Here is a 19716-nt window from a genome sequence, read left to right on the forward strand (position 1 = left end):
GGGTGTTTGAGGTGGAGTTTAATGCGTATTTTCTCCGTTTCCCTCGCCTTGAAACAGGAGAGCAGTAAGTTATGATTCTGGTAGCAGTGTCAAAATCAAAGGAGATATCTTCTGCTCCAGTGGTCTGTTGGAATAATTAATACTCCGCTAAAATTCGGAGTTGCCAGAGAATGAGGGAGTAATTGATGCCGGAGGCTGTAAGGCTCAACTTTTTATGCTGACAGACACACCAAATGGTTTATGGCGTCAATCCCTGCAACTTGTTGATAATTTTGATGAAGTTGTATTCCATAATTAGTACTCGATGACTAGAATTCATTTCAATTCAATAACAAATAAACGATGCTTTGTTGACAGATAAATTACATACAGTATTGTACATACAGGGAATTCGATCCATCACGTGAATATAAATGTTCACTGAAGACAAAGACACGACTTCAATTGTTGTTGCACTGAGACCCTCGCAACTTTGATTCTACAATAGAGGCATTTGATTGTCTATCAAGAATCTAATATTGTCCATGCTTTTATTATAACACTGATTCAGCCTACTCCAAGTCCTACTCCAAGTCATTGGACTTAGCAGCCAGAAGGGGACCCCCAGAAGTTCGAACGACAAGGAAGCAGCGTTTGACAAGTTCTATCATATTGCCTCATCTTCACAATGGAATTCCATTATGGATTATGAAATATGAAAAGTAATCTTGGCTTGATATCTGCTAAAAGGTCGAGAGCTGCCATATTGATATTCCACGATTGAGAAATGAGATGCACCCTGAAGCTGTCTATATCAGTGTTGGCAATGGCATCATTGTACAGAGTATCCCATGGGGTACCAGTGGAGTAAAATATTGCAATGAGCAGTAAAGAAATCAAAGGAAAATTGGCAGTGTTTAGATGTGATGAGTCTATGCTATTTAGCTTGATCTCTATCCATATCAACCGATCACATACAAGCACAGAACATCATCGATCCCCTTTTAAGAAAAGTTGGTATCTCCTTCAAACAGATGGTTTAATAGAAATCTTACTGACTTATGCTATTAGGTATATTTCACTTTATGTCATTCTATCTAGCTATACTTGCTATACTATTCAGCCAAGAAGGCAGTCAATATCTTATTATGATACCATTGATGTTATGCCCTGTGAGACCAAGAGAAAATGGACTCAGGGTCCGGACTCAAAACATCTTGATTCACTCTGGACATTCCCATTCATCTTTATTTTGCCACTTACTGTCGGAAGCAGAGAAGGTAGCAGCCCTTATATTACTCCTCCCACTCACCAGTCATCTCACCTTGGAGACTCTTTCGTATATCCTGTTGGGCTCAATCAAATCTCGTTCTCGAGGCTTCAGTAACTACCTAAGTTTCTTGTTTCCTGTCATCAGCATTGTCTAGGGTCTGTTGAACTGCTAGCTTTTCAAAGCATCCAACTGCCACAAGCTCTGACGATTGCCAATACATCGAGACCCAGTCGTGAATCTTCAGGTAAGTTCCCTCTTGTTCTTTTCGCTCCACTATATCTTTTCGAGCGGTATATGCATGTCTAACAAACGCTGGTTTCAAGTAGACGGTGATATACGTTGGCAATATCGAACAGACTAGGCTAGAAAACCGACTTCGCGATAGAAATATCTCAAAGATGGCCGAAATAGATGAGCTCGCGCAACATCCTAATCGGCTTACCCTCGAACTGCACGTTGCATGTCTACTAGATGACTCTCAACGTGTTGTCGAGCTGCTTGCCCAGGGAGCCGATCGAGATGCCCTGAGTGCGACTGGCACGAGTGCTCTCGACATAGCGGATTTCCTTGATCATCTTGATTCGGCCAAAGGCCTTATGAGTAACATTAATATCGCCCAGAGCGGGGGAAACGAGCTCCTGAAAGCAATTCGTATGGGCCATGCCACTATCGTGCGAGCGTTGCTGGAAATGGGGGTCAAACATCAGCTCCAGGACGATAACTTCTTCCGAGGTGTCTTGCTTATGGCTTGCTGTATTAGTACTGCCGTGGTTGTCAATACGCTCGTCAAATATGGTCCGGTGATTTGCATATCTACCCATGAGCATCTGTTTGTTCAGGCTGCCACCGTTTCCGGAAACATGGACATCGTTCAGGCTATTCAAAAGATTGCTACGGATGAGAGGCGCATTCTTATTTCAATCAATGCGGGAAATGAGGTCTGTAAATGCTCTAGTTTCGATAGTAAAGCTGGAACTGACTTTACCGCAGAACTTCTTCATGCCAGGGAATTACTTCACATCGGGAAACTATATTCCATCAGAAGATTTCATGGCGCCACAGAATCACATACTAATTCCCCAGACTCCCATGATGGAAGAACATGCCAACTATTCCTTTCCCGAGTATGTGCAAGGCTGGGATCCGGTTTTTGAATGAGATGTTTCCGTCAAGGTCTCAGAGGATTGACAATGGTTTTTTCAATTGATAATAAATTTGCCCTAGGATATATGTTGCTGGTGGATTTGGCATTTCGCAGCGTGATGATAGCTCTTTGGAATTGTACTGTGCGAGCTCACTGCGTGTGCAGAGCAAGGTTCAACGAATACCAACTTAAAATGGCACAAGCGATTTTTTTTTTGTTTGTTCTCTTAAAATCATTATCGTCATATTTTTTACCGTTAGAAAATTTACTGTTCTGCCAGTTCTTGGATCTCATCTGGTCCAAGTATACCCAGTCCTTCTCTTCTCGTGGGAGCATTTGGATCAAAGAATGGCTTTTCTGCGAGCGCTGTCACCCTGGTTCCATGTCTTGGCTCTGAGCCTTCATAATCCCAGCTGACATTGTGCATTGTGATTCTATAAGGGCTTGTTAGCTTTTGGGCATACCGAGGAAAATTTTCCGACTGACCTGTTATCCCATAGGGCGCTTGCCCTGGGTGTCCACTTAAAGCGGACTTGGATGTCAACATTCTTCTCGTAGACATCAAACAGGTATCCAAGAATCAAATCACTTTCTGCTTTGTCCAGACCCACAATTCGATCTGTCATGGCCCGGTTCACCCACAGTGCCTTCCATCCCGTTGCCGGATGAACACGAACCAGGGGATGCTCGCGCTCGATATACTTAGGGCCCTCTTCTGGATTCTCACGATCCAGGTAGGGATGAGCAGATCTGTATATGGCGGTTTTCCCGTCGATGATCTTACGGAATCCAGGTGACAACTTCTCGTATGCTGCATATCCACTTGCCCAAAGGGTGTCACCGCCAATAGTTGGCACGGTGTCATTATGCAGGTGTGTCACACCAGCTGGTTGTCTTTCATGAACGAGGTCTGTATGCCAGCGTGAATTTCCTCCAGGTCGACGATAGTTAGGTCTCGATTCGGTAGCCTGCAAAGCGGGCCAGATGACAGTCACCCCGGGGACTCCAGGAACTTGAGGGACTTGAGGCTATATTGAAAAGAATAAATAGTTAGTAAATGGCATTTTTAATTGAGCCCGAGAAACTGCACGCACATGAACTTCGATCTCACCATACCACTCTCCCAGGCTCTTTTGCTGCTGAGGAGTAATGTCTTGGTCACGGAAGAAGACAACGCTTCGCTCAGCGATCAGCAAGCCTAGCTCATCTTTCTGCTGATCCGTTAGATCTTTTAACTGAAGACCAACAATCTCAGTCCCAATATGCTTGGTCAGGTGGATGACTTCTTTTGCTGCAGAAAGAAGAGCCTTTTTCTCTGGATCCGCACGGGACCCCGGGTCTACATGCGCACGATCGTAGTCACGAATCTTATAAACATCGTCTAGATAGAGAGGCCGAGAGGGTCTATACGGATAGCCATCAGCCAGGTCAATTCCATCCTTTTCCAGGCGTTCGCGGGCTGCTGTTGGGAGGCCGAGGGTATCCTTCCGGGGCGGAGCGACGTCGACGATTCGAGAATCAATAGGAGCGGGAGTCATGGTTTCTTCAGACGTTTGTTTCAGATTCAATTCTTGGACTCTGCAACCGATGATGTGCTTCCTTCTCGTATGATAATATATACCATAGTCGAGTGGTTCTTGCCCCTCCATCCATCGGCACGATATCAAGGATTCAATCACATCATCACCATCCGTCATTACACCTTCAACAACCACCATACCGTCGATTTGAAATCAAGCAAAGAATTCCATCTCCATATTTACCCCTCACTGTCTGTGCTCCCACTTGCAGAGTTGATCATCGATCATGCTTTATCTCCATCCATTCTAAAGCCCTTGAGACGGTGCACCCACATCCTGCGGAGAATTTCCGGATATCATCATGCAAGCATTCCATTGCGTTTAAAGCCTGTCGGATATCTCCACTCAATGAGTTAGCATATTTCATCGTGTCAATACAACGGTTGCCAGGATGAGTCTTGTTTCCCCGGCACATAGTTCCGAGTTCGAAAAGGTACCTTTTGCATGTGGCCGCTTTAAGACGTCTTCCAAACCGCAATAAGTGATTAAAATGATGTGAACATATTGCTCACTAGGTGTAACGTTATATCTGACGATGGTGGTGTAATCTCAATGATATGAAGGCTCCGAGGAAGATAAAGCAGAAGCGCATCCATGGGCGCTATGTAGTGACGCCGTAGATATTCGGATCAGCCTTGAGAGTATAAAGCATAATGAGCCGACAGTCAGTTCGTCGCGTGGCCGTCATCGGCGCTGGTATCAGTGGTGTTGTGTCCGCTGGCCATCTTCTCGCAGCTGGGGTGAGCGTGACGGTCTTTGAGAGGAACCAAGCTGCAGGGGGAGTCTGGTGCGTCCTTCGCAACCACCCAATTTCTCAGTCCAGAGCAAGCATTCGCTAACAGCCAACCAGGCTCTATGATGACCGAAAGCCAATTGAACCTGCCTACCCTTCCACGAAGCCTTCTGAAGCAGAAAAAACTGGAGAGGATTATCGAGAAGACAAGGAGAGGCGCCTCCTTGAACACGCACCACCAGGGTAGGTTGCCAGGCTTAGAAATCTATTTTCTCTATGCTAATGAGATTTCAGACCTTGCTACTGGGGCCTCTCCAATAACGTATCAACACCTTTGCTGCGTGTCAAGCTCAATGCTTGGCCCGAGGGAACGCCGGACTTTGTCAACCATCGAATTATGCAGGAATATATCCAGGATACGTCGAAAAAAGCTGGGGTTGACGAGGCCACTATCTACGGTGCTCGAGTAAAAAATGTCTACAAAGAAGGAGCGACATGGCATGTCACTTGGTCGACGTTTTCTGAAGATGTGGCAGGAAGAAATGTGGAGAGAGAAGAATCTTCGGTAAGGCTTGCTGCTGGATACCATACTGCTATAGACACTAATCGATATAGATCTTTGATGCGGTTATAGTTGCTTCAGGCCACTACCATGCACCTCGCGTCCCGGACATACCTGGTTTATCAGAGTCTAAGGCGCAATGGCCTTCAAGAATTATACATTCCAAGGCATACAGGAAACCCAAAGATTTCGAGGGCAAGGTTAGTATTTAATCTTTAAAACGTCTTCATAGCCACTCTTATAGTCTAACGACTTTAATTCTTGATCAGAACATACTTCTCATCGGGGGAGGCGTGTCCTCAACAGACATAGCTCGAGAGATCGGTCCTGTTGCACAAAACATATACCAAAGTACACGAAATGGGGTTTTCGATCTATCATCTAGTCTTCTTCCAGAGAGAGGCGTGAGAATCAGTGAAGTGGCTTCCTTTGAATTGCAAAAGGGCGCAAAAGATCCATCCCAAGACGAACACTTGCCTCTGGTGGTTCATCTCAAATCAGGTCAAAAACTATGCGGGATTGATGGGATCGTAATCTGTACAGGATACCACATTACGCTGCCCTTTCTTCACAGATATCATGACGATGAAACGTTGCCAGCAGAAGCGAGTGAGACGGTTCTTGTGACTGACGGCACTCAGGTCCATAACTTACACAATGATATCTTCTATATTCCCGACCCAACCTTAGCTTTTGTCGGAGTGCCATACTACACTGCCACGTTTACCCTCTTCGAGTTTCAAGCTATTGCTGTGGCAGCAGTTTTTTCAGGGGTTGCCAAATTGCCTTCAGAAGCTCAGATGAAGGAAGAATACAGCGAGCGAATTAAGAAAAATGGAAGCGGGAGAGGGTTTCACTCCCTGAAAGATATAGAGGAATATTACGTTCGAGACATACTAGGATGGATCAACGCTAGTAGAGCAGACCAAGGACTTCCCCCGATAGAAGGCCATACAGATACTTGGATACAGGCGAAGGCAGCTCAAAGGGAGAGGGTGAGAGCAATCTTTGCAGAAAACACCAACCGCGAGCTTCCAGTCCTAGAGATTTGCAGTTGAATTTGAAACATCGGAATATTTTGGTTTTGAAGTCGAGTCTACCTTTATCTTCATGTCAGAACAACGCTTCATTATAGCCCTGATGTGACTGGCATTTCATCTCATGATCAGCACGGCGAATTTCTACGTCTAAGTTCTAAAACACGATTCATTCATCTTTTAATTTGACTTATTAGTCAGGGAGCTTTTTTCAAATAAATTCTTTTTCCTTGTACGATCATGAAAGTGTTGACGATACTGACTATCATTGGCACATCATCCATCAGCTGTATGACGAGCTTCGGGGCGCTGATGGTGGTTTAGTGCTGGCCAACAATCATCAAACTAACCCCAGCAAAGAACTTCCATCGACGCATCCACGCACAGACACACGAGATAATGATATCGGTTATTGGCCACAGATTTGACATGGTGGTGTCGAGATCGGCGCAGGTATTGCGTGAACGCCATCGATAATGAGGAATCGCAGACTCGATCTATTGCACCAACACCATCCCCGCTCGAGGTCGGCAGTACGAGAGGATGTTCACTGCCTTTCCGTGCTATCTCCGATGTCTTTCGAGCGCTAGGGAGTTGATGGAGCGTGTCAAGCTGTCTCAGTATCCACTTAGCATAAAGATATCTTGGGAAATGTGGACAATCGAAGCAGGGACGGCCAGGCTGTGGACTGCATATAACACGAGACCAAATCCTGGGGAAAGAAAAAAAAAAATCCTTTGATAAAACTCAAGTGCCAAACGCTCCATTTGACATAGGATCAAAATGGCTCCGTCATCGACGTCGGTTGACGAAAGGGCCGTAGAGAGTTCTACTGGAGTCGTGCAGCAAAAGCCGAAGCGGCGATGGGTGAGCTACATCTGGGATACCTTCGACAAGTCGCCTGAAGAACGCAGGCTGCTCTTCAAGCTTGATTCGGCCATTCTTACATTTGCATCTCTTGGTGAGTTTGGTCTGTCTCTTTTTAGTACATGACACTAAGACATGTTCAGGTTATTTTATCAAGTATCTCGACCAGGTCAACATCAACAATGCCTTTGTTTCTGGGATGTAAGTTATCTTCTGTTAGGATAATTTTCTCGGTATTTATAGTCATCAAAGGAAAGAGGATTTAGGTCTTTATTCGAATGAGCTCAATTATATGCAGGCCTGTTGGACTGTTGGATACGTTATTGGCGAAATTCCCAGCAATATACTCTTAACCCGAATCCGACCCAGATACTGGATTCCTGCAATGGAGGTAAATTTTCGCAATTGTAAACATTCTATCGCTATATTTTTCTGACATCGGACCAGCTTCTGTGGACCGTTCTTACGTTTTCGCTATCGAGATGTAATACTCCGACCCAATTCTACGTACTGAGATTTTTTGTAGGTATGTCATGAATCTTTTCGTCAATCTATCTTTGACTGTTTTTTGACACTGTGGCAGGCCTGGCAGAAAGTACATTTTATCCCGGAATGCAATATATCATCGGTTCGTGGTATCGAAAAGACGAACTAGCGAAACGATCCTGCATATTCCACACCAGCAGTGGAATCGCTAGCATGTTTTCGGGGTATCTCATGGATGCCGTTTATCGACTTGGTGGACGAGGAGGGTTCAAAGGATGGCAATGGTAATAGCAAAGAAATAATCCTTAAGTTGGCTTCGAGAAACTTACATTAAGCAGGCTTTTTGTGATCGACGGCGTCATCTCACTGCCAGTTGCCTTGCTCGGTTTCCTCGTGCTACCTGATGTGCCCGAGATATCTAACCCATGGTATCTGAGCCAAAAGGTATGTTGGATTTGATTTATTCAGGACTTACTCTGTTAACATTTTGAATCACAGGAGGTTGAGTTATCGCAGAAACGAATGGAGATGGAAGGAAGGAAGAATCGAGGACCATATACGAAAGCGAAGCTCAAAAAGATCTTTTCATCATGGCATATTTGGCTTCTGACTATTCTTTATATGTGAGTGACAGTGTGTTATGTATATTATGTATAGAAACTCGACTAACATACGTCAGAGCGTTCAACAACGGTGCCACCGGCGGTCAGCCAGTCTTTCAGCAGTCCGTTACCCAAGCTTATTGGCATTGAGAACTAAATCTAATATGGTCGCAGATATCTCAAAGACTCCACACATCCTAAATACTCGATATCGCAGATCAACTCTTACCCAACAACCACCAACGCAGTCCAAGTGGTAACGACATTAATTTATGCCTGTTAGTTTCTTCCATATTGTGCCTTAATGCCAATTCTGGCCACTGACAATCACCCAGGGACATCTGATTCAATTTTGGACGGAAGACGCTGGCCACCAATCATCTTCGGTGCTGTAAGTGTAGCATCCTCGTGGGGGCAAATATCATGCTTAGCTGATTATCCAGGTTGTGAACATTATCTCCTACGTTTCCTTGGCTATTTGGGACATTCCGACTGGGTGGAAGTGGACCTGCTATATTATCTCCGGGGCTGGCTATGGACTAAGTGGTCTCTTGATGGCGTATGTTCTTCGTGAAACAAAAAGTCCAATGATAGCTAATAGGATGTTTACAGATGGGCCCATGAAATATGCTCTGAAGACAATGAGGAACGGTCTCTCGTCATTGGGAGCATGAATGAAATGGCCTATGTCTTCCAGGCATGGCTGCCACTGGTTGTATGGCAGCAAATCGATGCGCCTCAGTACCGGAAAGGCTTCATAACTGTAACAATAATGTCAGTGATTCTGATTATCACTACATTTTCCATCCGGGCCCTACACCACAGGGAAAATGTTTGGAAGTGAGTCGATTGTTTACGTGCATATGTAGTCGTCCGACAGTAATTTACTAACTTCTGATAAAGGACCAAAATGCTTCAATCGGAAGAAGGCCCTGACGACGTTTCGAATTCATCGGAGCCTACGTCAGTCGATGCACAGGCGCCATCGTCAAAACGCTGAGCTGGTCCATTTTCCATTCGGACTCGACTACTTTAGAATAATGACTATGGTATGAAACATTACACGGTGGCACCTGTTCGTTCCCGATGTTTCTGTGTAAATCCGGGTGATAGACTTGGATTTTGCGTTGGATTTTGAATGTGCTAGGGATATATAAAACTGACCTAGTTGCATCATCGCACCCTGGCTCGACGACAAACCCTGCTCCAAATGATCGGTTTGTTCACCGACTTGAAGCCAATTTTATCTGTACTCAATATCGCCAGATCGAAGATCTGACGTGAGATATGGAGTACATGTGTTCAAGCTTCGTGGCCGAGTTTCCTTCAAGTTTCAGCTATCGCGTCACAATCAGCCGATCAAGTAGGACAAGCAGATAACGCCAGCCTTGCGAGTTGGAATGAATGTCATCAAAAATCCACCGTATTCCCACTGGATAGATACTCTGGCGATCTCTCACCGTCTTTATATGCCTAATCTGCAGCCGTATGCTATTTCTGTCCTCCAACACCAAAGCAGACAGAGAAGCCCCACAGATAAAGACGATCTTCAGATCCAGAGGCCCATCATTAACCAAGCAGGAAATTGCAACTCCCACACTATTGTATATCGTATGCATGTGCTCTGCCCTCGCCGGTATTTAGCGGAATGGTTCTTTTTCCCTTTTATTTAAGCCTGTCGGAGCCCCTGGGTTTATCATCTCCATTGCATATTCGTCTTCCGTCGCATTGCATACCTTTTATACCAAACGAGGCTATGCCTTGCTTCTGGGGCTGGATTGCGACAACACTGAATTATTCTACTATGAACTGCATTATTACTATTTCTATATCTTCAGGCCCCAGACCAAAAAGTTCTTATTTATCGCTCTCCTCTCCTTCTCAATTCCCCTGAATAACAAGTCGAAAAATCCCACACAACAAAATCGGCCCCCAAATCGTTTCGACTAGCAACGTCATCTCATCTTTTTATTTTCCGCTCTTTGGATTTATCTCAGGCCGCATCTCTTTCGTGTGAGGGGGACAAATGGCTGTCTTGGTGGGATATCAGACCAGCCAGTTGGTTGCGCTCTTTGTTGCGCTTGTGAGTGATTCTTGCTGCCTCACGGAATAGGCATCAACCGCGTCATCGTTACTGAGGCATTCCTAGGCTATTCTCCGCGTTTTGGCAAAGGTTGTCTACAATGTTTTCTTCCATCCCCTGCGGGCCTTTCCAGGCCCTGTCTCTCATGCTATCTGGCGAGTTCCTTATGCCTACAAGTTGATGAAAGGCACTTTTGAATATGACATGCTAGCGCTTCACGAGAAGTATGGGGATATCGTGCGCGTGGCGCCAGATGAACTGGCCGCCTCGCATCCTGATGCCTGGAGAGACATCATGGCCCGTCGACCTGGCAGCGAAGAGCTGGTCAAATCGAGCCACTTTTACCGTGCTGTTCCCAATACACCTACCAGCATTTTGAATGCAGAACGCGAAGAGCACACTGCTCTGCGTCGCCAGCTGAACCATGGCTTTTCGGAAAAGTCAATGCGAGAGCAGGAACCACTCATCAAACAGTATATTGATCTGCTCATTCAGCGACTGAACGAGAACTGCGGTGGTGGTTCCAAGACGGTTGACCTGGCCGCTTGGTACAACTTCACCACGTTTGATATCATTGGGGATTTAACATTCGGCGAGCCATTTAATTGCCTGCAAGATTCGAATTACCACCCGTTTGTGTCATTAATTCTTAGCTCTGCCCGGGCTGGTGTTGTGTTTATGAGCGTGGGGTTCTTCCCCTTGCTGAAGAAAATTCTCCTGGCCGCCATGTCAAGGTCAAAAATCAAGGAGTTCGGCGAGGTACAGCGTGAGCTATCAATCGCCAAATTGCGCAGACGAACGCAAGTTCAGCAACGATATGATCTGATTGAGGGACTTTTGCAGAAGAAAAATGAACTGGTTAGTTACCAGTTGATGCGCAGGTCGTCGCTTTACTCAAAACTGACAAGCAAGCCAGAATATCAGCTGGGAAAGCCTCGAAGCAACCTGCAACATCATCGTTATCGGTGGCTCGGAGACAACGGCCACGCTCTTGGCCGGGGTTACCTATCTGCTTACGACCCACCCAGCAATAATGGAGAGACTGGTCGAGGAAGTCCGTGGGATGTTCAAGAGCGAGGATGAGATCAATATTCAATCAGTCAACAAACTAACCTACATGCTGGCTTGCCTCAATGAAGCCATGCGTTTTTATCCTCCGGTGCCCACTGGGATGCCACGGACGGTGTCAAAAAATGGGTGCCAAATCCTTGGGAACTTTGTTCCTGAGAATGTAAGTGTGAGAGACCTATTATGTGAGGCCAGTCAACTAACAATAGCCAGACCATCGTGGCTGCACACCATTGGGCCACTTACCATAGAGAAGATTATTTCACCGACCCCTTTGGCTACCACCCCGAGCGCTTCTTGGGCGATGCTGGATTTGCCAATGACCGGTTTGAGGTATTGCAGCCATTCCATGTTGGGCCTCGGAACTGCCTGGGACGAAAGTACGTATCTGTCTTTCTCTTCAGTTCATCTGGCCATCTCTGACGAGAACAGCCTTGCGTATACCGAGATGCGATTGATCCTGGCTCGGGTAATCTACAACTTTGACATGAAGCTTGCGGACGATAGTAAGGATTGGATTGGGCAGCAGAAGATATACATGATGTGGGAGAAGAAGCCACTGAATGTGTATCTGACGCCGAGGACTACCACTACCTGATGATGATTATGATATACGAATAGACGAATGCGCAATGATAGAGTTTACTTTCTCCTAACACAACTGAAGCCCAAGTGTCATCAATTGGCCGGATGGTGTAGTTGGTTATCACGTATCGTTAACAGTTCAAACTGAACCCGATAAGGTCCTGGGATCGAACCCCAGTCTGGTCATTCTTTTTCTTTTTTTCACACCCTTCATAAGGGTGCTTATTCTTCTTTTATTATCGTTGTTTTCAATTATTATGCTTTATTCTATTTCATTGGCTGGTAATTATCCATAGGTAAAACGTGCTTGGAATGAGTGGCGTCAAATGCAACTCCATCCGATCTTCATCAACTCGAATACGAAAACCCATGAATCATTCATGCATTCATGACTCACTTTTATTCATTTAATATATATCATTGGCCTGTCGAAGAAGTGCTCTAATTCAAAAACAGAACCTCGTATTCGATTATCTTTATAATCGGTGATATATGTTCCACCTGCATTCTTCAACCTCATCTCAAACCGTCTCGACCACAACAAACTCCACCATGTCCAGCAATAACATTTCTACAGAAATCTCTCAAGAAATTTCTCAAACACCATATGCCTGCTCATCTCTGACCCACTTAAGTGGCGGAACAGCCAACTTTGTCTATCGAGGGATTCTCACCCATCCACTACAAGATGGCACGACGACTGTCATCATCAAACATGGCAAGGATTACATTGCTTCGAATCAGGATTTCAAATTACCCACCGAACGATGTGTAGGTATACTTACCAATCTACTCATATTCATAGTATCATCTAATAATGGGATCTAGGTAATCGAGGAAACCATCCTCAACGCCATGGGTGACTACCCCGCCCCTCAGAATAATGAATACGCCGAACACGTCTCGGTCAAAACACCCCATCTCTTTCACTTCAATCGGGAAACAAACACACAAATCCTCGAGGATTTGCCTGATGCCATGGATCTAAAGTCATTCTTTAGCGCTTCCCCCACCGGCATCTCCGAGTCCCATGCTGGATCTATTGGTCAAGCTCTTGGGGGCTGGTTATCATCTTTCCACTCATGGACGGCAGAAGAGAAGCAATCGAATCTAGCTGTTGAGATGGAGAAGAATAAACTCATGCAGGATTTGAAATTCAGTATCAACTATGAGAGTTTGGTCCAGATGGTTGATAAATATCCCGCACTGTTGAAGGAAAGCAAAGATGTTTTCGAAAAGGTACGCGACAGTGCAGCGAAGGAGGTTGGCAGGAAAGATGGAGATGGGTTTGGAATCATCCATGGTGATTTCTGGTCTGGAAAGTGAGTTATATTCCTCTCTCCTGTTTTCTGTTCAATCCCAACTAACGTTAACCAGCGTCTTAATCCCGAAGAACGTGGCGAATGCACCAAATACTACTCTCTTCATCATCGATTGGGAATTATGCCACTGTGGCGCGCGGGCTTTGGATCTAGGACAAATGATAGCCGAGCTGTACATGTTGAAACATTTCAAGGACATCGATCCTGGCTTATGGGTGATACAGGGATTTGCGCAAGGGTATCATGAACAGCTGAATGAGGATTTGGCGTTCAGAATTGTCATCCATGTAGGCGTTCACCTTGTGTTTTGGGGTAGTACGATCCCTGGATGGGGCACTGAAGAGCAGGTCGAAGAGGTTGTAAAGATTGGACGAGACTTTGTTGTCAAAGGCTGGGAGAAGGAGAAGGCGTGGTTCGAGGGTGGTCCGTTGGGGTGCTTATTTTCATAACAACAAAAGTTGATCTATTCTATAATTATTAAATACACTCGCGTGAAGAAAAAGAAAATAACATCTAATACATTGCACATCCACCACTGGCACTGAGAACCTGTCCTGTCACCCATCTGCTTTCCTCACTTGCCAGCCACGCGACTATCTGAGCGACATCATCCACTGTGCCAATACGGTTCCCCATCGGTGTTTGAGCCTTGGCTGCATCAAAATAATCTTCGGCGAGACCGCTCAACATATCCGTCTGGATGAGACCCGGACTGACTGCGTTGACGGTATGGCCTTTCGGCCCCAGTTCCGTGGCCCAAGCCCGTGTTAACCCTTCCAATGCTGCTTTGGACGAACAGTACAATGATAGCTCTTGAAAAATACCCCGTCCAGCTATAGAGCTCATATTGACGATTCGCCCGGGTGATCTTAGATATGGAAGCACCTCTGTCATCATGAGAATCGGAGCGCGCACATGCAAGTCGAAAACCGAAGCATAGACTTCTGGCGTGATTTCCGTAATCGACTTCATACAATTAACGCCCGCGTTGTTCACCACGATGTCGATCTTGCCATTGACGAATGGAAGAGCCTCCTGGACGATATGTCTTGGAGCAGATGCCTCGCAGAGGTCAGCTTTGATTTTCATTGCTGCTGCGCCATTTCCAAGGGTATTTATGCGTTTTATCAACGAATTGGCAGTATCTTCGCTCTTGGACGATGTGTATATGATAACAACCTGGATTGGAATCTGCTTTAGACGAGGAACTCTGCTGACATTATAGCAAGCCTTACCTTTGCGCCTCGATTCGCAAGTTCCAGTGCGATCCCAGCCCCAATACCACGAGAACCGCCAGTAACAATGGCAGTTTTGCCAAAAAGATTGGCACGAGTGTCTGGCAGGTGTGATGGAATACCCATGATTGTTTTTTTCGAGTTATTTGGGAGTCGATAAGGGTAGTGCTTTGATGGCAACAATAAGAATTGATCAATTGAATAGCTGAACTCAAAAGAATTGACCAGGGATTGGGAGGGCCATTTATCATCAGAATAGATTCTGAAGATTCTGAGCCACATGTTTTTCCTCTGATATATCTCAAATTAGATCTGATTGATCACTTGAAGAGTTCCATTTTTAATCAGTGGAGCAATTTGCATCTTCTTTCGAGTTGTCATAAGCCTGCATGTTCTTTCACATTTTTTTTTTTTTCTTTTTCTCGAGTTCGAGAGATAAAATTTGGCCTGTAAAGCTTGGATATGTGTCTTCGCGTTAGTGCCATTGGAGCTGTAGAAACTAGAACAAAACTGATAGAGCTGTCATTGACACGACCCCCCTGAATTGTGCATGTTATGTCCAACTGGCCATGGGGATAAATCTGTTCAGCTTCATAATTGCTGCAAGGCCCACGAATTAGGTGCTGTGGCGTGGCTGACATTCGACCTAACCGAGCTGTATTAAGTTTTATTAAGATATTTATGCATTTCCGGGCGTACTAGAGCCATGATCTAGAGGCTCCAATCGAATTTTGGTCATTGACTTCCACATTGGCAGCCGTTGAGATACATCATTCCATCACCGCTCTTTGGTATCAGGACTTTCTCACCGTACTGCTTCCAGGAGATAAAGGTTCGATCTGCCTGAATTCATTTATGCCACTCTGCTTGTTACCTTTCTGATGACAGAATGCGGTGTTACCCTTCACGCTTATTCCCCTGAAGAAAATCAGGCCATCAGTGTAGTGGGACATCCAAAATATAAATAGTCTGAAATCGAGAACATTCATTTTCAAATATACAAGTTCGCTGAATATATGTGGAAACTCAAGAGAAAACAACCAAAATTAAACCAAACCATATATCAGTGTTGTCTATAGTTTTGCTCGGAAAATGTTGCGAAGAGGACCAAGGCCCGAGGGACCGTCGTATATTTGCTGTTCAACAAGACGAGTGTTGATCTATCCATACGTTAGTAAAGTTATTTAATAAAAAAGAACAAAAAAGGTCAAGCATACGTGCTGAAGTCCTAAATCTTCAACCTTCTCGACACCGAGTAAGCGCATGCAAGTCTTGGTTTCATCGGCCAAAACTAAAGATTGTCAGCGATCATGTCCTCCAAAGCCGAGGAAAAACCATACTCTGTAGTGTGCGTTTTACACCATCAACACCACCAGCACCCAGACCCCAGAGTGCAGGACGTCCAATTCCTACAGCCTTAGCACCGAGGCAGAGAGCCTTCACCACATCCGTACCACGTCGGATACCGCCGTCAACCCAGACATCAATCTTGTCAAAGACTTCAGGGCAGTACTTTCGAATTTCCATCAATGTGTGAACTGCTGGAGGGGCCGTGTCGAGGGCACGTCCGCCATGGTTGGAGAGGATAATACCCTTGACCTGTGGTGTGTGAAGAGATGCAATGTACGCATCCTCGTGGGTTTGCAAACCCTTGAGGACAATTGGCAGATTCGTATGCTTGGTCAGCCATGGCAGGGTATCTTTCCAGGTCAGTGAAGGATCGGTGCCTGCAAAGAGTTGCTTTCCAACACCGCCAGATGCCTGACTGACATCGGGCGTGTCGTTGGCAGCCCGATCTGCTGCCTTTGCTGCACTTGGAACTGGGTTGGACGGGCCCACGTCGCTGCCCCGTTCGTCATCCTCTCTCTTTCCAGGGACTGGGGCATCGAGAGTGAGGACGATAAACTTGATCGCTTTGAGCTTGTTGATACGGGCCAACATGGCCTCGCTCTTCTTGCGATCGATTTGGACATACAGTTGCCACCCAAACGTCTGGCCCGGGGCAGCATCTTGGACGATTTGCTCTGGTGTCATGGACGCATTGTTGGAGATGACCTGCATAGCCCCAAAACTGCGACAAGCTTCCGCGATACCAGCCTCACCCGATGGATGGCCCAGACGAGCCATGGCAGCTGGGGAAACGAAAATGGGCATTCCTAATTTATTCCCCAGAATTGTAGTATCCAAGTCACATGTTGTACAATCGACGAACACCCTCGGACGCAGGATTATGGACCGATAGACCTCACTGTTGAAATGTTTTGAAAACTTGTCATCGGACGCTGAGTAGTAATAGGCCCACGCTTTCTTGCTGATATTCTTGGTGGCCACTTGTTCGATATCTTCCATGTTGAGGAGCGACTCCATCGGAGGTGGTCCCTCCTTCTCCTCTGCCGATGGAGAAGGTTCCTCTTCTTTGGGTAACGTGTCTGGGTTGACGGTCCCTAGGCATGCTTCCGGCTTGAGATTCTCTTCCAACGTACCCGGAGGGTGAACGGGGTCATATTCCTCAGTGGCATCCTTTCCTGCTAGCTTGAGGATAATTTTGGCACCACCAGGGTGCTCTGAGAGAAAATCGGTAACCTATTGGATAAATTGGAGTCATGCTTCAGTCATGCGGGGAGGCAAGATAAGAACAAGACGTAACCGGGCAATCTTACATCGTACACTTTTCCATATAGAAGTACCCAGCAGCTTTCTCTGGTTTTATGGCTTGCGACTATACCATGTTCATTAGCTACCTGATTGACGAAAGGGATGGATTAGAAAGATGAGGGGGAAGAGTTACCTTCTGCCGCATCGAACACTTTCCCCATCTTCACGGTGCGGAGATAAGACTGGAGCGATTGATGAAGAAAACAATGAACGGGAGATAGAGAAACAAGGCAAAAGAAGAGACAAAGGAACTATCAGGGGATAAGAAGGAAGAGAAGGTGAGCTTCGGAATGAGAACCAGGAACCCGACCGACAGAGCCCTTCTGCTTCTCCAACATCCAGACTAACTGTGGGGAAAACGGCCATGACGGCGGCGATTGAACGCCTTGCTGACTGCTCGGTCGAGTAATTTCGAAAGCCGACGATCGCTCTTGGGCGGGAGATTTGAGAAAGCCACGAGGTGATTGGTGGAGAAATGATTCCCCTCTGACGTTCGGACGATCTCAGGGCGAGAGAAAGAGAAGAGGAAGAGAGAAGAGGAAGGGGAAATCTGGGGACGAGATATTATTAGAGGATGCCCTGTAGAAGCAGAGAGATTCAATCGTATCTGAATTATATCTATTCTCTGCATCAATATCACCGTGATAGAGTATCTTCCGACCGCAGAACTTCACGTGAGCGCCAGTCGTGATCCCCGACGTCAATGCGTATTCTTTTCTCTCCTCCAAATGCCTCTCTTGCTCTCTCGGAAGTCAACTTCCATCATACTCAGCCAGATCCAGATTCACTGACCACGGAAGGTTATTGAAAGTCTTTTAATCTACCGTCCATATACCATCAAACTCAACTGTTTCTCCAACCGTCGTACCGCGCGTGTTACCTAGAGTAGTTGGATTGTCAATCTACGCGACACATCGCCATGTTCGAGGTGCGTTGGGTGATTTTGGAGCAATAGCCAGCTCGTTCTTTTGTTCCTTTCTCTCGTCATGTCTCTATTAATAATGCTACCTCATGTACTATGTACTGCTGCTCTCCTCATAGCAATAATCGCTCTAACTGACCTCAGCGTCGTGCGGCTGATCGATATCGTCTTCGCATGCACCGTGCCCGAACGGTGGCACTGACTACAGATGAAATTGTTGAAGTACGAGCCGCACAGCGCACCTTTGAAGGTGCCTATGTCCGAACGGCGCTCTCGCAGTTTTCCTTTGCTCTCGTCGTGCTCCGAATCTTCACCACCGAGTTCTACAGTACAGGCGCCCTGTTCGCCATCTACGGCACAGGTGTGCTCATAATCGGTCTCTTCCGCCGTCAACAAGGCAATCGACAATTTTTCTCCGAGGTGGGAGAGGATGGTGTCCATCGTCACAAGTTCCGAACAAGTGGAAATGCCGTATTGGTTTTGACAGCCCTGAGTGTTGCCGCCTACGCGACTCTGATCGGGTTGACTTGGAGACTGTCACACTAGATCCCAGCCATGCGAACAGAAGATGAACACGGCGGGGTACAGCTTATCTTCGGGCAGTACGAAGAGATGCCTGGAATATTCGGGACGTCCTGCTGTCTCCCTGCGTAACTGCCAAGTGCCAAGGATTCCGCAGAAGGTGACCAGTTCCATCCCTCTTTTCCTCCTTCAGCAGCCATATATGATAAAAAGAGTCGGGGCGGGGGAAAGGTGACACCGGGTGCCTGCGGAAATAGTGGAAGGCCGGCGTTCGATGCTGGAGCAGCGATGCCAACAGCGCCAAGCTGCTCCCAACGGATAGGTTGTACAGACTACCTTTCAGCGGGAAGAGGCTGTACCACTGGTGCACGGGACACATGTTGGCACCATCTGTGCGACATCCCGCACGACTATTTGTACACGATCTCATTTGCTTTGTTGAGGCTGACAACCCAAATTTTCAGCACGACTGATCAGCGGGACGCAAGGCATTGGTCGCAGTCAGGATAAGCAGCAAGGGGCAGCGTGGAGCAATGGGGTAGCCCAAAGACATTATTGATAGACCTGCAATAGTCTGTGATATAAGCTGGTAGTGAAACGCTTGGCGGGGGTGGCTTGTTGAGATGCATTTCCATCCAGCAGTCGTAGAACACATGGCTGTATTCCATAGTTTCATTCGATGTACTCCGTAGGTACTATCATAGATCTGAACCCTATGTACATACACACCCTTACCTGAGCCAAGCATTCTGGATCATCTTTCGTGTCTCCATTGAGGACCCAAGCTAAGCTTTGACGATGTTGAATCCATCAGAGACAAAAAAAACCACCACCCAGGATGATCCTTTCAACTAAACAACGCCTGGCCTGAACGGAGCACCACCGTCCGTTCGATGGATACGAACTTATAAACCGCCGGCCTCATCCGTGGTGGATGTCGGAATCCCCTGTCTGTTCTCGACGGTGGGCTCGTTTTGACATCATTGATCACCCCTCCTAGATCCACCATCAAGTTATAACAAGAATCCAACGGAGACCCTGAATACCACCACTTTTTTCCT

The 19716-nt window shown here is 46.3% G+C and overlaps 8 protein-coding genes and 1 non-coding gene across 9 annotated transcripts; 6 read left to right on the top strand and 3 right to left on the bottom strand.

Moving 5' to 3' along the window:
• Window positions 1–1650: 1650 nt before the first annotated feature.
• Window positions 1651–2410, top strand: ASPWEDRAFT_28302 (uncharacterized protein; the record flags this gene model as incomplete). Its single annotated transcript, XM_040833119.1, has 2 exons — window positions 1651–2190; window positions 2243–2410. 2 exons carry the CDS (start codon window positions 1651–1653, stop codon window positions 2408–2410), a joined length of 708 nt encoding a protein of 235 aa, XP_040689359.1.
• A 251-nt stretch (window positions 2411–2661) lies between these two features.
• ASPWEDRAFT_51668 (TauD/TfdA dioxygenase family protein) lies at window positions 2662–3934 on the bottom strand (the record flags this gene model as incomplete). The annotated part of the gene is made up of 3 exons (XM_040837633.1): window positions 2662–2830; window positions 2883–3424; window positions 3491–3934. The coding sequence occupies 3 exons, from the start codon at window positions 3932–3934 to the stop codon at window positions 2662–2664; spliced, it is 1155 nt and encodes a 384-aa protein (XP_040689360.1).
• A 695-nt stretch (window positions 3935–4629) lies between these two features.
• ASPWEDRAFT_51669 (putative FAD dependent oxidoreductase) lies at window positions 4630–9107 on the top strand (the record flags this gene model as incomplete). The annotated part of the gene is made up of 18 exons (XM_040837634.1): window positions 4630–4763; window positions 4827–4952; window positions 5004–5274; window positions 5325–5471; window positions 5541–6266; window positions 6596–6597; window positions 7085–7269; window positions 7319–7376; window positions 7428–7566; window positions 7623–7701; window positions 7759–7945; window positions 8000–8105; window positions 8160–8284; window positions 8341–8385; window positions 8438–8541; window positions 8599–8654; window positions 8707–8822; window positions 8876–9107. 18 exons carry the CDS (start codon window positions 4630–4632, stop codon window positions 9105–9107), a joined length of 2838 nt encoding a protein of 945 aa, XP_040689361.1.
• A 1182-nt stretch (window positions 9108–10289) lies between these two features.
• ASPWEDRAFT_172486 (cytochrome P450) lies at window positions 10290–12012 on the top strand (the record flags this gene model as incomplete). Its single annotated transcript, XM_040830938.1, has 5 exons — window positions 10290–10346; window positions 10413–11204; window positions 11263–11577; window positions 11628–11794; window positions 11847–12012. The coding sequence occupies 5 exons, from the start codon at window positions 10290–10292 to the stop codon at window positions 12010–12012; spliced, it is 1497 nt and encodes a 498-aa protein (XP_040689362.1).
• Window positions 12013–12098: 86 nt separating this feature from the next.
• Window positions 12099–12185, top strand: ASPWEDRAFT_t122. Its single transcript has one exon. It is a non-coding gene; the product is annotated as a tRNA-Val (tRNA).
• A 366-nt stretch (window positions 12186–12551) lies between these two features.
• ASPWEDRAFT_28307 (uncharacterized protein) lies at window positions 12552–13770 on the top strand (the record flags this gene model as incomplete). The annotated part of the gene is made up of 3 exons (XM_040833120.1): window positions 12552–12770; window positions 12828–13321; window positions 13377–13770. 3 exons carry the CDS (start codon window positions 12552–12554, stop codon window positions 13768–13770), a joined length of 1107 nt encoding a protein of 368 aa, XP_040689363.1.
• A 64-nt stretch (window positions 13771–13834) lies between these two features.
• On the bottom strand, window positions 13835–14682 carry ASPWEDRAFT_28308 (SDR family NAD(P)-dependent oxidoreductase; the record flags this gene model as incomplete). Its single annotated transcript, XM_040833121.1, has 2 exons — window positions 13835–14500; window positions 14557–14682. The coding sequence occupies 2 exons, from the start codon at window positions 14680–14682 to the stop codon at window positions 13835–13837; spliced, it is 792 nt and encodes a 263-aa protein (XP_040689364.1).
• A 947-nt stretch (window positions 14683–15629) lies between these two features.
• ASPWEDRAFT_109673 (FMN-dependent alpha-hydroxy acid dehydrogenase) lies at window positions 15630–17372 on the bottom strand (the record flags this gene model as incomplete). The annotated part of the gene is made up of 5 exons (XM_040828103.1): window positions 15630–15716; window positions 15774–15847; window positions 15897–17139; window positions 17217–17275; window positions 17345–17372. 5 exons carry the CDS (start codon window positions 17370–17372, stop codon window positions 15630–15632), a joined length of 1491 nt encoding a protein of 496 aa, XP_040689365.1.
• Window positions 17373–17986: 614 nt separating this feature from the next.
• Window positions 17987–18779, top strand: ASPWEDRAFT_520822 (uncharacterized protein). The gene is made up of 2 exons (XM_040837698.1): window positions 17987–18139; window positions 18278–18779. The coding sequence occupies exons 1-2, from the start codon at window positions 18131–18133 to the stop codon at window positions 18677–18679; spliced, it is 411 nt and encodes a 136-aa protein (XP_040689366.1). The 5' UTR covers window positions 17987–18130; the 3' UTR covers window positions 18680–18779.
• The last annotated feature ends 937 nt before the right edge of the window (window positions 18780–19716 follow it).

Source organism: Aspergillus wentii, assembly GCF_001890725.1.
Source record: "Aspergillus wentii DTO 134E9 unplaced genomic scaffold ASPWEscaffold_4, whole genome shotgun sequence".
In the NCBI taxonomy this organism is placed as follows: Eukaryota; Fungi; Ascomycota; class Eurotiomycetes; order Eurotiales; family Aspergillaceae; genus Aspergillus; species Aspergillus wentii.